The sequence below is a fragment of the Cherax quadricarinatus genome, chromosome 70, assembly GCF_038502225.1.
Source record: "Cherax quadricarinatus isolate ZL_2023a chromosome 70, ASM3850222v1, whole genome shotgun sequence".
Lineage (NCBI taxonomy): Eukaryota > Metazoa > Arthropoda > Malacostraca > Decapoda > Parastacidae > Cherax > Cherax quadricarinatus.
In genome coordinates, this window is record NC_091361.1 from 20,777,109 (window position 1) to 20,793,428 (window position 16,320).

At 37.5% G+C, this 16,320-nt stretch overlaps 2 protein-coding genes across 5 annotated transcripts in view; one reads left to right on the plus strand and one right to left on the minus strand.

Annotated features, from left to right (window-relative positions):
* Positions 1-2,725, plus strand: part of Polr2G (DNA-directed RNA polymerase II subunit Rpb7) — a 118,569-nt gene extending 115,844 nt beyond the window's left edge. For all 4 annotated transcript variants that reach the window (XM_070099934.1, XM_070099936.1, XM_070099935.1 and 1 more), the window contains 2 exons: positions 508-541; positions 828-2,725. In XM_070099934.1, coding sequence (XP_069956035.1) covers positions 508-541; positions 828-841 — 48 coding nt within the window. In that variant the 3' untranslated portion in view covers positions 842-2,725. The remainder of the gene's footprint in view (positions 1-507; positions 542-827) is intronic.
* Positions 2,714-16,320, minus strand: part of LOC128705357 (WW domain-binding protein 4) — a 53,837-nt gene continuing 40,230 nt past the window's right edge. Inside the window, exons 4-5 of the mRNA XM_070099932.1 lie at positions 12,651-12,870; positions 2,714-3,001 (exon numbers count right to left, since the gene is read on the minus strand). Coding sequence (XP_069956033.1) covers positions 2,782-3,001; positions 12,651-12,870 — 440 coding nt within the window. The 3' untranslated portion in view covers positions 2,714-2,781. The remainder of the gene's footprint in view (positions 3,002-12,650; positions 12,871-16,320) is intronic.

Sequence of the window (16,320 nt, forward strand, 5' to 3'; positions counted from 1 at the left end):
TCTGTATCTTGGTAACTACTGATCGAATTTTTTTTTATTACATAGAAAATTATTATCTTTAATTCTGTTTTTTTTTTTCCCCAAAAAATTCTTGAACTTTGGTATACCCTTCGAGATTTGGCCTCTGGACCCTGAAAGGGTTAAGGTTGTATACCGAGGTACCACTGTACTAGCAAAATATCTAAGAATTTGGTCAACTGGAACAATTTAATTGGTCTAAAATCACTCAACATGGACAAAATCGCTGGTGTAAATATTACTTACAGCAAAATTAGTGAAAATGTAATTTTGTCAGTTTTCCATCAAATTTTGTACTTTTTGTTTTGTTACCTTCAGAAATAGATTCTCTACCATTTCATAAAAAAAAATAATTTTTTTTTTTAAATTTTCTGACTATAGGAGCAAGTTTGAGAGAGAGGTTCCTGATCCTTAAAAGGTCAATACAAAAAATACTTAATATGTTAACTGCTTTACAATACTAATACTACTATTTTTATTTTTTTTCAGTTTGCAATTGGTACTCTCATGGATGATTATCTAGGTAAGACTACTATTTTTACTCTAATTTTTTCATTTGCTAAGGATATTGTTTTTATTATTACAGTAAAATTATTCACGCTTATGATTTTAGTCATGCAACATTCTAAACTTCTGCAGATGAGTTTATCAACAATATTGTACTTATCTCATCACTTTGCATTTCGTCTTTTCAACTCGTATATTCTTTGAAAATAACCACTTGCTGTTCTTAGTGAATTGTGATATTTTGTGCATTAATCTAGCTGTATACTGTATATATTTTTCCTAATAATGTTTTTAAATTACAGGTCTTACAAGTTAAATGGAGAATCCTGTATATTGGGAACCATACATCTTTCTCATAATGGATTTATTTTTATACAATATTGAAGTTTTCTTTAGTCTTATTAACTGTAAAAGGAAATGTATTAAAACTCACTGGAAATACTTTATTAAAGAAGGCCAGGAGAGGAAATAAAGTATTTCCAGTAATTATTTTAATATACAGTGGACCCCCGCTTAACGATCACCTCCTAATGTGACCAATTATGTAAGTGTATTTATATAAGTAATAGGTAGTAGGTTGGTAGACAGCAACCGCCCAGGGAGGTACTACCGTCCTGCCAAGTGAGTGTAAAACGAAAGCCTGTAATTGTTTTACATGATGGTAGGATTGCTGGTGTCCTTTTTTCTGTCTCATGAACATGCAAGATTTCAGGTACGTCTTGCTACTTCTACTTACACTTAGGTCACACTACACATACATGTACAAGCACATATATACACACCCCTCTGGGTTTTCTTCTATTTTCTTTCTAGTTCTTATTCTTGTTTATTTCCTCTTATCTCCATGGGGAAGTGGAACAGAATTCTTCCTCCGTAAGCCATGCGTGTTGTAAGAGGCGACTAAAATGCCGGGAGCAAGGGGCTAGTAACCTCTTCTCCTGTATATATTACTAAATGTAAAAGGAGAAACTTTCGTTTTTCCTTTTGGGCCACCCCGCCTCGGTGGGATACGGCCGGTGTGTTGAAAGAAAGAAGATTTATATAAGTGCATTTGTACGTGTATGTTTGGGGGTCTGAAATGGACTAATCTACTTCACAATATTCCTTATGGGAACAAATTCAGTCAGTACTGGCACCTGAACATACTTCTGGAAAGAAAAAATATCGTTAACCGGGGGTCCACTGTATTTCCTTAAGGTAGAGTACTTTATTTGCCACTTTTTGTTAACCCGTAAACGGTCCAAACGTATATATATGTTTCATGTGTCCTACATTTAACATTGCTACGATAAGCCTGAGTCGCCTAGACATGTGAGAATGGGTGTGAGCACTCAATGTGCACCATATTAAAATAATTGGGGATGCCTGGGTACCATATGCTCTTTTTTCCTATTAAAAACAACAATGTTTTTTTTTTTTCTCAAAAAAGTTGGGGCAGTACGGTAGTGAACATATATATACGTTTGGACCGCTTACGGGTTAAGGATTCTCTTAAGTTAACTAATGATTTGCCATTCTTAATTGCAAACAATAACCAGTGCCATATGGCCCGTGTGGATTTAGAGCTTACTATAATTATAATGTGTTGGAATTAAGTTCTACAGTACATTTATATCTGATGATAAAAGTTGCAAGTATAATACTCTACTGGCAATTAGCTCTAAGCAAATGTGTTGCTGTTTTGAAAATTGTCACAGAAAGTGAGTTTTGTTTCCCCCTCACTTCCATTATATAGATTGAGATACTTTTCAAGGAACATGAATTTTGCCCATAAAACAAAAAATATTTATACTTCTAAATTTAACAGATACTAACATTTGCCAAAGACAGATCAGGTGTCTGCACATTAAGAATTTGTGGCTAAATTTGTTGGATTTTGGAAGCATTCCTTATCAATGGCTTCCTGGGCGAGGTGGAGCACGAGTTAATGTTAAATCTGGATAAAATAAAGAAACACTGCTCATGTAACTAATTGTTTAGCACCTCACTCTGGCAGCATAGGGACATTTAATATTTAGTAAACCAAATTGTAAATTTGCTCTATATATTGTCTAGTCCTGCTCGTTTAAAACAAAAACAGCTCATAATTATAGCTTAACTCTTGTGAATACCAGTATGATATATTCGGGCCAAGCACTAGATCTGTAATGTGTGTATATATGGAATATTTCTTTAATAAAATGCAAAATATTCAATAAAATTTAATTATCCACAAAAGATAATTTGATTGTAAATCTACATTTTAGCAAACAAAAATTATAAATCATCATTTCTTCTTCTCATGCACTTTTTATTGTCCTGTATAGCTTTTCTCTTTTTAAATCCCACATTTTCACTGCTATTTTTATCCATGCTTGGTAGTGTCACAGTTTTTTCTGTAAATGAGACTTCAGGGTTCTTAAATGACACCTCAGGACCATAATATCCTTCTTCAACAATTTGTGGAAGCTGATAATCCACTGACTGCTGAGGTTCACTGAAAGGCATGAAAGAAAAATACATTAGTTGCAATAACTCTTCTTTTGTAATATACTGTATAAAGTCAACATTCACTGTAATGGTAAGTGTTAATTGTTGTGCAGGAATCATTTATCCTGAAAAAAGAATTTATATTCTTTAAGAAAATGCTCAATAATTTGGCTTTAATATTCTTTGCATAAGTGTGGAATAACTCCAGTTAGGTAAAAGTTTTAAAACATCTCTCACTTTTTTATTTTTTTTTTTATAAGTGCATCATCTATGATTTTTCAAAGTGTTGCACCTCCTACCTCTAAAACACAAGTGTGACTATTCTACCTAAATCATTTGACAGATATTATGCATTTGCTCAGTGCATTATTCTTTTTCTTCAACAAACTGGCTGTATCCCACCAGGATAAGGGGTTACAGCTTCTAATGTTGTGGAAGAAAGCTGGTAGGCCTACATATGAGAGACTGGGTCTGAGTGGTCAGTGTGCGAAGTATAAAAAAAAAAATTGTGTAACACCCGGTGCATGAGAAAAAAAAAACTGCGACTGTATTTTTGGTTTAAATCAGCGACTTTGTAGTGTATTTTTGTATGGTATTTATGGTTGTATTCTCGTTTTCTTGGTCTCATTTGGTAGAATGGAAGATATATTACAGAAATAGAGATGATCCTGAATGCTTTACAAAACAAAAGTATGTAGCTTAAAAGTGAGTTCAAACTGTCACATGTCCAATATACATCAACTGGTGGGTCTAATGTGGTTTCACAAATGTGTTGATATTACTTATGCCATTTTTACAATAATGCAGTAGCCTGCATAACAGTAAATCTATTTGTGTGAATAAAAATTCAAAATGGAAAGCAAGCATAATATAAGAGGGGCTGGAGATGTGACTAATGAACAGAGACAATTTTATTTTAGTGTTAGAAATGTTTGCACTGTTTATTCTGGTCCCTATTTTGAAATTGGCCTTTCTTGAACTGTGTACGAAATTGGCCAAATTACCAATTTCTAATCACTTTAGTAATTTGAAATAGGTAAATGGGCAGTTTCTTGTACTCAATCGATAGAACAAAAGGAGTGTAAGCAAAATAGCTATGAATATAATCGTTTGGAACAATGGAATTGGCCCAAAATAGGGCTAAAAGTGGGTGAAGTTGCTGATGCATAAATATTGCCGAGACAGCTAACTTCGTGAGAGTGTAATTCTGCAAGTTTTCCATCAAATTTCGTACTTTTGGTTTCATTACCATCAGGAAAAGATTATCATTTCACAAGAAAAAATAATATACAGTGGTACCTCGGGATGCGAACTTAATTCGTTCCAGAAGGCTGTTCGAGTGCCGATACTGAATGAATTTGTTCCCATAAGGAATAATGTAAATTAGATTAATCCGTTTCAGACCCCAAAAATACACTTACAAAAGCACTTACATAAATACACTTACACAATTGTTCGAGTTTTGAGCAGTTCATATCCCGCGGTACCACTGTATATGTATATATATTTTTTAAAAATTCTTCAACACTGAGAGCAAGTTCGGGTCGCGACAGTGAAAGAGTTAAAACTCCAAAACCTCTTGCCTCCACATAAGCCTACTGGATGCAAAATTATTCTAGTTAGGAGGAAGTGCTAAATCAGAGGAATGTGAGGTATCAAGTCCAATCTAGGAAGCAAAAAACAGGTTTAATTTCTTGGATCAAGTCACTCACTGTTACCAAGAACATTCCTTGTGGGGAAGGGGAAGTTAGATGCTTATGCCTCGACCTCAAAACAACCTTTATACCATCCTTCCATCCCTTCCTGGGATGTTTTGTACAACTTCCATTAACCCAGATGTATACACCCGCTTTTATCACTGTCTCATGCTTCATCCTTTCTAAATAACCAGATCTTTGTATTTCCTCAATTACAATTTTAATACCACCAGTATGGTGGTATGAAAATCATTGAAAGTTTGCAACAAAAGTAAGACCATCAGAGAGAAGGGTAGGCATGCCAGGGCATTAGAGAAGACAGGCAAGTTTGTCATCATTTTCACTATGAATAGGGCAATCACTCTAAAGATGTTTAATTGCTAAGGCAACCTGATAATTCTTATGGAGTGGTGCTACATGTCTCTTCATAAGATAACCATGTGCGAATCAAGTGCGACCAATGTGTAATATGCAGGTACCATTTGCACACAACCAGCAGTGATGGAGGATGACCACTATTCCAACTGCAGTTTGATCCAATGACAAGGCATATACAAGATGCTCCACTATCCTCAGTGACTTAACCCTTTGACTGTCGCGGTCGTATATATACGTCATAGGAGATATTGTGTTTGCCGTATCTATACGCATAAATTCTAGAGGATTCAAATCAAGCAGGAGAAGGCTGGTAGGCCCACATGTGAGAGAATGGGTCTCCATGGTCAGTGTGCACCATATAAAAAAAATCGGGGAGCCAGTGGTGCATTGTGGGAATGCCATTTCAGTCGTCCTTTTTCAGCATGTCTAGCAGTAAGAAATATGTGACTCCCCAGCAAATCTGGGACTCTTCTCTTCCCAAGTGATGCTCTAACACAGATGGAAGTGTCAGTGAAGATCAATTTCATGATTTAGAGAGAGTTTGAGACTAAAAGCAATGGAGGAGGAGGAGGAAGAAGAATACATAATAATAATAATAATATTGTTCCCTTGAAGCAAGAAAAAAAAAAAGTCCACCCCATGACAGTGACAAGATAAGGGGAGATAACATCTGATAAGAGCTGATGTTTGATGAGCATAAACAAGGGTGGGGGAGAGTGCAGCTGATAAGAAAAGATTAGATGACCATCGCCCTCCCTTTGTTTTTGCTGGTACACAAACATTTCTGTCTGTCAAGCTCCCTGTCTATCCGTCTAGCTCTGTCTCAGAGAGAGCCACAAGACTGTGTCATCAAGTTTACTCACATCTTCAAGCAGAGTATAGCACTTTGGACTTTTTGGGTTATCCAAGGTAATTTACACTATGTATACTTGTACGGTATTCGATATTAATCCGTTCCTGAGAGCTCATCGAATACCGATAATATCGAAAACCGAATCAATTTTCCTCATAAGAAATAATGGAAATCAAATTAATCCGTGCAAGGCACCCAAAAGTATGAAAAAAAAAAAAAAATTTACTACATGGAATATTAAGTTTAACGCAATAGAATAATAACAATAAAATAATTGACACTTACCTTTAATGAAGATCTGGTGATGATTGATGGGATGGGAGGAGGGGAGAGGTGTTAGTGTTTAGAAGGGGAATCCCCTTCCATTAGGACTTGAGGTAGCAAGTCCTTTTCCGGGGTTACTTCCCTTCTCCTTTTAATGCCACTAGGACCAGCTTCAGAGTCACTGGATTTCTGTCGCACAACATATCTGTCCATAGTGGCCTGTACCTCCCGTTCCTTTATGACATCCCTAAAGTGTTTCACAACATTGTTAGTGTAATAGTCACTAGCACGGCTTGCAATAGCTGTGTTAGGGTGATTGTCATCAAAAAAGGTTTGCACTTTAAGCCACATTGCACACATTTCCTTAATCTTTGAAGTAGGCAACTTCTTCAATTTCTCTATCCCCTCCTCCGAAGCAGTTTCCTCAGGTCTGCCCTCTTGCTGTTCAAGATGATCTATCAGCTCATCAGTGGTTAGTTCTTCACTGTCCTCCTCCACCAACTCTTCCACATCCTCCCCGCTAACCTCCAACCCCAAGGACTTCCCCAATGCCACAATGGATTCCTCAACTGGCATAGGATTCTCAGGGTTAGCCTCAAATCCTTCAAAATCCCTTTTGTCTACACATTCTGGCCACAGTTTTTTCCAAGCAGAGTTCAAGGTCCTCTTAGTCACTCCCTCCCAAGCCTTACCTACTTCCTCCCAAGCCTTACCTATCAGGTTTATACAATTGAGGATATTAAAGTGATCCTTCCAAAACTCTTTTAAGTCAGTTGAGTTTCTGTGGTCACTATAAAGCACTTTTGAAACACAGCTTTTGTGTACAGTTTCTTGAAGTTGGAAATGACCTGCTGGTCCATGGGCTGCAGGAGAGGAGTGGTATTAGGAGGCAAAAACTTGACCTTAATGAAGCTCATGTCCCCAGAAAGTCGCTCTGACAAGTCTGTGGGATGACCAGGGGCATTGTCTAATACCAGGAGGCACTTAAGGTCTAATTTCTTTTCAGTTAGGTAATTTTTCACAGTGGGGGCAAATGCATGGTGTAACCAGTCATAGAAAAAGTCCCTAGTGACCCATGCCTTACTGTTTGCCCTCCACAGCACACAAATTAGCCTTGAGGACATTGTTTTTCCTGAACACTCTGGGAGTTTCAGAGTGATACACCAATAAAGGCTTCACTTTGCAATCACCACTAGCACTGGCACACATCAACAGAGTAAGCCTGTCTTTCATAGGCTTATGTCCTGGGAGTGCCTTTTCCTCCTGAGTAATGTAGGTCCTGCTTGGCATTTTCTTCCAAAACAGGCCTGTTTCGTCGCAATTAAACACTTGTTCAGGTTTCAGTCCTTCACTGTCTATGTAATCCTTGAATTCCTTCACATATTTTTCAGCTGCTTTTTGGTCCGAACTGGCAGCCTCACCATGCCTAATCACACTATGTATGCCACTGTGATTCTTAAATCTTTCAAACCAACCTTTGCTGGCCTTAAATTCACTCACATCACCACTAGTTGCAGGCAATTTCTTTACCAAATTGTCATGCAACTGCCTAGCCTTTTCACAAATGATCGCTTGAGAGATGCTATCTCCTGCTATCTGTTTTTCATTTATCCACACCAATAACAATCTCTCAGCATTTTCTAACACTTGCGGTCGCTGTTTCGTAATCACAGTTGCACCTTTTGCAAGAACAGCTTCCTTGATTGCCGTTTTCCTGGTCACTATAGTAGAGATGGTTGATTGGGGTTTATTATACAACCTAACCAGCTCCGACACACGCACTCCACTTTCATACTTTGCAATTATCTCTTTCTTCATTTCATAAGTCATTAGCGACTTTTTTCTTGAAGGGTTGGCACTAGAAGCTTTCTTGGGGCCCATGGTGACTTATTTTGCAGAAACAAGCACCAAACACAGTGATAATATGGATAATATGGAATGTACCGAATGTATCCTTAGATGCGCGCACACTGGCTGGCTTGTAAACACTGGCACACAAGGGGCAGTTCAGGCCACACGTGGACACATCTCGTACGAATCGTATCGAATACCGGGTTTTCAATCGAATACTGAGGAAAAATTTTTTGCGATATAATGTATCGAATACCGGATTTATCAAATACCGATGCCATCGAATACCGGGGGTCCACTGTATTTATGTGTATCTGTGAGACAGAGATAGACAGACAGATATAAAGAGAGAGACAGATTGAAAGAGATAAAATGAGGGAGAAAGATAATTAGATAGAATGTAGGGGAAGCAGCATCCAACCCCATTGTTTTGACGGGTTAGGGGGAATGAGTAATGAGATAATATGTCATTTTGACAGCTGCCGACTCCTGACTCAAAACAATTATAAGCCACACACTCGCACACAAGAAAAGCTTGATGAATGAAGATAACAGCAGTTATATGAAAGTATCTAGTAATATATATGTGTATATATATTACAGAAACCAGAAGGAAGAATGGAAGGCAGGAATGAAGGAAGGACAAGATGAAAGGAAGGAAAAAAGCAAGGAAAGACGAAGGAATGTAGGAAGGAATGTAGGAAAGGAATGCAGGAAGGAATGATGACACATGACCATTTACCTAGGATAACTACATAACACAACTGCCTGCTAATACTTTGAAGAAAACTGCTCAGACGAGGTATTTTGTCTTTGCACATAAAAAAAAAAAACTTCCACAACAATGCACACACACTGATTTTATGTGTGGGGAGTGTAAAACACCATTGTGTATGACACCATGTTTCAAAGAGTTCCACAAGCTGCAGAACTTCTAGGAGTATGTCCAGTGACTGTATATTGGTATATATATTATAGAACAATAGTAATAAACAATTTTTTGTATTGTTTGTTTTTGTAAACAAGTTTTGTAAACAATATATTGATTATTATGTTTGTGTGCTTATTGTGTTGTATACGAGTGTATATATGTACATTGCACTTTACAGTGGACTCTTGACCAGCGATGGCATCGATTAATGATAAATCTGACTAGCGATACATTTTATCGCAAAAATTTTGCCTCGATTAGCGCTAAAAAACTCGACCAACACTATTCGTTCCGTCTGAGATGCGTCCACTTCTGGCCAGTGTTTACAAGCCAGCCAGCCAGCCACCGCGGTTGCTTCCAAGCATACAATCGGAACATTTCATATTATCACAGCCTTTTTAGTGATTGCACCTGCAAAATAAGTCACCATGGGCCCCAAGAAAGCTTCTAGTGCCAACCCTACAGCAAAAAGGGTGAGAATTACTATGGATATGAAGAAAGAGATCATTGCTAAGTATGAAAGTGGAGTGCATGTCTCCGAGCTGGCCAGGCTGTACACAAAACCCCAATCAACCATCGCTACTATTGTGGCCAAGAAAACGGCAATCAAGGAAGCTGTTCTTGCCAAAGGTGCAACTATGTTTTCGAAACTGAGATCGCAAGTGATAGAAGATGTTGAGAGACTGTTATTGGTATGGATAAACAAAAAACAGATAGCAGGAGATAGCATCTCTCAAGCGATCATATGTGAAAAGGCTAGGAAGTTGCATGACGATTTAATTAGAAAAATGCCAGCAACTAGTGGTGATGTGAGTGAATTTAAGGCCAGCAAAGGTTGGTTTGAGAGATTTAAGAATCGTAGTGGCATACATAGTGTGATAAGGCATGGTGAGGCTGCCAGTTTGGACCAAAAAGCAGCTGAAAAATATGTGCAGGAATTCAAGGAGTACATAGACAGTGAAGGACTGAAACCTGAACAAGTGTTTAATGGTGACACTGACAATGTTGTGAAACACTTTAGGAATGTCATAAAGGAACGGGAGGTACAGGCCTGTATGGGCAGATATGTTGTGCGACAGAGGTCCAGTGACTCTCAAGCTGGTCCTAGTGGCATTAAAAGAAGGGAAGTAACCCCGAAAAAGGACTTGCCACCTCAAGTCCTAATGGAAGGGGATTCCCCTTCTAAACACTAAGACCATCAACACACTCCCCTCTTCCCATCCCATCAATCATCACCAGATCTTCAATAAAGGTAAGTGTCATGTAACTGTGCATGTCTTCTTCAGTTTGTGTGTATTAAAATTAATATTTCATGTGTTAAAATTTTTTTTTTCAATACTTTTGGGTGTCTTGCACGGATTAATTTGATTTCCATTATTTCTTATGGGGAAAATTAACTTGACTAACGATTATTCTGACTAACGATGAGCTCTCAGGAACGGATTAATAGCGTTAGTCGAGGGTCCACTGCACTTTGGTCTCACAGGCCACATAAGTTATGTGAAAAAATAAAATAGTGAAAAAAACAACAAGCCTTCAAATACAAGTAAACCAAAGTTTACCAGGTGAGCAGCAGTAGCCGCTGTTGCCATACGCGGCTCATTTTCTGCAAACTTCATGCCTCTATATCTGGGTAAGTACTGATAGGAAGATTTTTTTTTTTGGACTAAAACAATCAGAAGAATAATCTTAACATTTTCATAAGAAAAAATAATTTTTTTTTTTCGAATATTTTGCGACACCAGGAGACACTTCAGGATTGGGCCTTTCAACAGTCAAAGGGTTAATATGTCTTGGCAATACCATCAGAGGATTGCTTATTGTACAACCTCTTGCAGAATTCATTATGTAAGACAATTTTATTTTGAGATATTTTACAGTACAGTAGATATTCATAATTTGCACAGGTTATATTATTGAAAACTGAACTACCAATGATTTTTGTGACCTAAGGACTGAAAAGCATATGGGAAAAATAGGGTTGTGTTTCACCGACCTCCATTTCTAAGGCCTGAGAGAAGCCAGTTCTCGACTGTTAAATAGTTTATTTCTTCATAATATCATTGGTATAGAATACAATGAATTAGACACATCCAATACCTTAATTCGTTCAAGAAGGCTGTTCGAATGCCGTTACCGAACGAATCTGTTCCCATAAGGAATAATGTAAATTAGATTAGTCTGTTGCAGATCCCCAAAAATACACTTACATAATTGTTCGAGTTGGGAGCTGTTTGAAATTCGAGGTACCACTGTATATTCTTCCACAGAGTGGAAAGCTTGAGCATGAAAGATCCTCAAAGCCACCAGCACTCACATCATAAAGTATTTCTGCTGTACACATTCTTGTTTGAAATATAGTTAAAAGTGACAAGAAAGTTTTCTCTTAGCTTCCATTATTTGCTCCTTGTTGCTACAGAACTGTGTAGATATAGTTGATGTGGCTGACAGTGACTAAAAGGGCTGCCTATGCCTTTCATCTTCACATTCATTATCAATCACTAACATAGTCAACAATTATATAAATGCAGCTAGCATATGTAAATGACTGTTTAAGGCACAAGAATGTGGAATTACAGTGTAAATATGTTACACAAGTTATGGGAGTACTCTATCAGTCATACCTATCACCACCTCCCACCTCTACTCTAAGCACAATTACAATAACAATTTTCTTAGAAATTTAGAGTTTCAAGCTTAATTGTTTTCCTGGAACCTCAAACACCACACCAAAACAATGGCTTTGCCCAAAGGGTGGAGGGACACAACATAAGGTAAAGCACTCCACTAGTTTTGTCCTGGTGCACCTTAATGGTAATGATGTGATACTACTGGAAATGAAAAACTATCTTTAAATCACAGAATATTATAAACATGAACCATGATCATGTGACTTATGATTGTCTACTGTACAAGTTTCTGTGTCTGATACATGCAAAACTCTCATGTAACCTGTGGACTCGTGTACCACCCTGGCAGTCATGTAACCCATGGTTATACCACCCTGGGAGTCATGTAAACCATGGTTGTACCACCCTGGCAGTCATGTAATCCATGGTTGTACTGCCCTAGTAGTCATGTAACCCATGGTTGTACCACCTTGGTAGTCATGCAACTCATGGTTATACCACCCTGGAAGTCATTGTAACTAATGGTTGTACCACCCTGGTAGTCATATAACTCATGGTTGTACCACCCTGGCAGTCATGTAACTCATGGTTGTACCACCTTGGCAGTCATTATAACTCATGGTTATACCACCCTGGTAGTCATGTAACTCACTGTTGTACTACCCTGGCAGTCATGTAACCCATGGTTGTACCACCCTGGCAGTCATGTAACCAATGGTTGTACCACCCTGGCAGTCATGTAACCAATGGTTGTACCACCCTGGCAGTCATGTAACCAATGGTTGTACCACCCTGGAAGTCATGTAACCCATGGTTATACTATCCTGGCAGTCATATAACCCATAGTTTGACCATCCTAGCTGTCATGTAATCCATGGTTGGACCTTGGGTCAAATCTAAGTAATTTCCTAGGGAAGGAAAGTACTTAGATTTGATCCAATTAAATGAGACAAAAGGCCTAATTTTGGAGATCAAGAGCCCCTTTGCCACAGCAAGGGGGCCCCCCTTAAAGGGGAGTGAAAGCCTCAAAAACAAGCATAATTTCTACTCACACTTGAACCTGTTGCCAGGAAGAATAAGCTTCAGCTTTTGCTGCTGGTCCATATAACACTGGTCGAGAGGTTACACTGGTGCTATTATTGCAAGGTTCCTCTGGTGCTGTCACTCTTGATTCATTGTTACTGATGTTACTAACACATTCACTTGTTTTACTTTGTTTTTCCTGTTCAATGAGGGCAAGGAACCCTTCCTTTGGTACATTCCATGTAGATTCTGTAAAAAAAAACGAAAAAAACCATTCATGTCTCAGGAACTTTTATTAAGTATTTAGTTATTACTGGTACTTTATCTAGCTTAATATTCTTTTATTCACATATACACACAATTCTAGATTAACCCTTTCAGGGTTTCAGCCATACTAGTACGGCTTACGCCCCAGGGTTTTTGACGTACTAGTACGCCTAAATTCTAGCGCCCTCAAATCTAGTGAGAGAAAACTGGTAGGCTTACATAGGAAAGAGTGGGTTTATGTGGTCAGTGTGCGCAGTATAAAAAAAATCCTGCACCACACAGTGCGTAATGAGAAAAAAAAAAACTTTGACCATGTTTTTGGATTAAAACAGCGACTTTGCACTATATTTTTGTAGTATGGTATTTATTGTTGTATTCTAGTTTTCCCTGGTCTCATTTTAGAGAATGGAAGACATATTACAGAAATTGAGATGATTTTGACTGGTTTTACAATGAAAAGTACCCTGAAAATGAGCTCAAAGTAGCAGAAATGTTCGATTTTTACCAAAGTTCAAAAGTAAACAAATCATGCCAAGCGTCCAATACACGTCAACTGGTGAGTCTAATATTCTTTCACAAGTGCGCTGATATTATTTATACCATTTCTACACTAATGCAGTAGTCTGCATAACAGTAAATCTTCTATTTTTTGTAAGAATAAAAATTCAAAGTGGAAAGCCAAAGAAATACAAGAGGGGCCTGGGGATGTGACTAACAAACAGATTTGTGACTAACGAACAGAGAACTTATTTTAGTGCCAGGAATGTCTTTCTTGTTTATGCTGGACCCTATTCGGAAATTGGCATCTTTTGAAATTTGTGTGAAATTGGCAAAATTGCTAAATTCTGACCACTTTATTGGATAGTTGAAACTGGTAAATGGGTGGTTTCTTGTACTCATTCAATAGAAAAAAATGGAGTTCTAGCAAAGTAGTTATGATTTTTGGCGACTAGTACACTGGAATTGGCCGAAAATAGGGCTCAAAGTGGGCAAAATCGCCGATGCGCAAACATCGTCAAGACCGCTAACTTCGCGAGGGCATAATTCCGTAAGTTTTCCATCAAATTTCATACTTTTGGTGTCATTATGATCAGGAAAAGATTCTCTATCTTTTCTTAAGAAAAAATAATTTTTTTTTTTTAAATTTGGCCGACCCTGAGAACAAGTCTGTGAGAGGATCTGCCGACCCCCAAAGGGTTAATAATAATCACTCCTGGGCACATTGTCGTATTTTAGGTTAATATAGACATTTTCATTAATCCATCTATGATATTTTCTTCAAAATTACTGCATATATGAAACATGATACATTGCATACATGTACAGTAGACAATCATTTAACATGGTAGTTACGTTCCTGAAAAATGCCGTATTAGGTAAAACTGTGTTAGATGAATTGAAGGACTTATAGGAAAAATAGGGTCATGTTCTTGAGATCCCCAAAAAAGCCAAACTTTTTTTTTTTTAGGCCTCCACATCTTACAAAAATAAAAGTGAATATGTAATTGTAGTTCATTGTTGTGATGTAATATGTTGTTTTTACAGCTTAAGACTATAAATATAACATAAATAATAGTATCTCTTACCTTAAATTGTGAGTGCTCGTGTTTGTGGATGATTGTGAAGAGAGTGGAGAGTTATGTTGTGGTCCTACTGGTCTGAGGTGGATGGTACTGAAGTTGATGGTTGTACTGGAGTGTCTAACTTCAAGTCATTCAGCCAGCCAAGTCATTCAGTCAGTCAGTAAGTTATTCAGTCAAGTCAGTAAGTCAGTCAGTCATGTCATTCAGTAAGTCAGTCAAGTCATTCAATCAGGCAAGTCAGTAAGTCAGTTAAGTCAGTAAGTTATTCAGTCAAGTCATTCAGTAAGTCAAGGCAGTAAGTCAACTCATTCAGTCTTTATCATATGCCTTTTCTAAATCCATAAATGCAATGAAAACTTCCCTACTTTTACCTAAATACTGTTCACATATATGCTTCAATGTAAACACCTGATCTACACATCCCCTACCCATTCTGAAGCCTTCTTGCTCATCTGCAATCCTACTCTCTGTCTTACCTCTAATTCTTTCAATAATAACCTTACCATACACTTTACCTGGTATACTCAGTTAACTTATTCCCATATAATTTTTACAAACTCTTGTCTCCCTTCCCTTTATATAAAGGAATTATACATGCTCTCTGCCAATCCCTAAGTACCTTCCCCTCTTTCATATATTTATTAAACAAAAATACCAACCACTCCAACACTATATCTCACCCTGATTTTAAAATTTCTGTCATGATCCCGTCAGTTCCAGCTGCTCTACCCCCTTTCATTCTATGTAATAATAATACCCACTTCAGCATTGAGATCCCCAACCACAAGTACTCTCTCACTTGGTTCAAAACTCTCCATGCACTTAATATTTCCCAAAATCTCTCTCTCTCTCCTTTACACTTCTCTCTTCTCCAGGTGCATAAACACTTATTATAACCCACTTTTCACATCCAACCTTTATTTTACTCCACACAATTCTTTTCATTCATAACATCCACAGTCATCTCTTTCTCATCATTTGCACAACATCCATGCACATTCAAACTTCCCACTTTGATGGGTTTCTTCTTTTTCTTTTTATTTTATTTTATTTTATTTTATTTAGTAATTTAAGCATACATACAGAGGTACAAAAAATACAGGTAAGAGCAGCATGCCAAAGCCACTTATATGCATAGCATTATGGGCTGGCTTAAAATTAACTCAAGATTAACTAAGCAATGATGAAATCAGTGATAAAACATTATTGTAAACAGATAACTATAAAGCACAAATGAGTATTACAAAGACAGGTCATATGGTTGCATGCATTGCTGTACATTCAGTCAAATGGAGTATTCTGTTAGGTAGTGTATTTAAAAAAATAACAAAGTTAGATTGGGTCCTAGGTTTAACATTTGTGTGATATAATTGTGAGTAACATATTGGATATACAATTTATAAGGTTCAGTTTTTCAGTATTTATTTGGTTTTGAGTAAGTGATCTTTGAGAAGAGACTTGAATTTATAAACAGGTAGTGTTTCTTTTATATTTACAGGTAATGAATTCCAGATTTTAGGGCCTTTTATGTGCATTGAGTTTTTGCATAGCGTGAGATGGACACGAGGAACATCAAAGAGTGATCTGTGCCTTGTGTTATGGTCATGTGTTCTGTTGAGGTTGGCAAGGAAGGAGATGTTTGAGGGGAGGGTTAATATCAGAGTTAAGTGTTCTATGTATGTAATAGGTGCAGTAATAAGTATGGATGTTTTGTATGGTGAGTAGGTTGAGTGTTTTGAATATTGGTGGAGTGTGCTGCCTGTAGTGAGAATTTGTTATCATTCTAACTGCAGTCTTTTGCTGGGTAATTAGTGGTCTGAGATGGTTAATTGTTGTTGAGCCCCATGCA